Source organism: Dendrobium catenatum, unplaced genomic scaffold, assembly GCF_001605985.2.
Source record: "Dendrobium catenatum unplaced genomic scaffold, ASM160598v2 original_scaffold_275750, whole genome shotgun sequence".
Taxonomy (NCBI): Eukaryota; Viridiplantae; Streptophyta; class Magnoliopsida; order Asparagales; family Orchidaceae; genus Dendrobium; species Dendrobium catenatum.
This window is the reverse complement of record NW_021594145.1, coordinates 1-582: the sequence shown is the minus strand read 5'-3', so window position 1 is coordinate 582 and position 582 is coordinate 1. Positions and strand designations below refer to the sequence as shown.

Below are 582 nucleotides of genomic sequence, written 5' to 3'. Positions count from 1 at the left end.
ATTTCATTTCAGCTTCTCAGTTAGGAATAAAAGAATACGTGCCTGCATATCTGGGGACAGAGCTATCAGCCTATGATCTTATAACTGGAGTAAGCTTTGCATCTGGTGGCTGTGGATTTGATCCTCTCACATCTCAGCTAGTGGTATATTTCATATAATTATTGCTAAAATATCAGATAGCAAATTTGAGAAAAATTCTTATACTCATAAAATGTAGCAACTTCTCTTAACTTCATATATGAACAACAGTCGGTGCTTTCCATGGACGATCAGCTAGATCTGTTCATCGAATACAAGGAGAAGGTAAAAGCAATTGTAGGAGAAAAGAAAGCCGCATACATAACAAACAATTCTGAATATCTAGTAGTCACAGGAACAGATGATCTGGCAAACACTTACTTCACGACACCATTTAGGAGGCTTGAGTATGATCTCCCCTCCTACATCAACTTCACAGTTCAATCAGCTTCAACTTTCATTCAGGTATCAGACTTAGACTGATATATATTCAAATTTCTTAACTTAACGCACATATTTGGTTGCATGATTATGGACTTATAAAATATAATATATATATATATA

The 582-nt window shown here is 35.1% G+C and overlaps 1 protein-coding gene across 1 annotated transcript; it reads left to right on the top strand.

Annotated features, from left to right (window-relative positions):
• Positions 1-8: 8 nt before the first annotated feature.
• LOC110099171 (GDSL esterase/lipase EXL3-like) lies at positions 9-576 on the top strand (the record flags this gene model as incomplete). The annotated part of the gene is made up of 2 exons (XM_020826256.2): positions 9-143; positions 250-576. Coding segments are annotated over 2 exons (387 nt in total), but the record flags the coding sequence as incomplete, so codon positions are not given.
• Between the last annotated feature and the right edge of the window lie 6 nt (positions 577-582).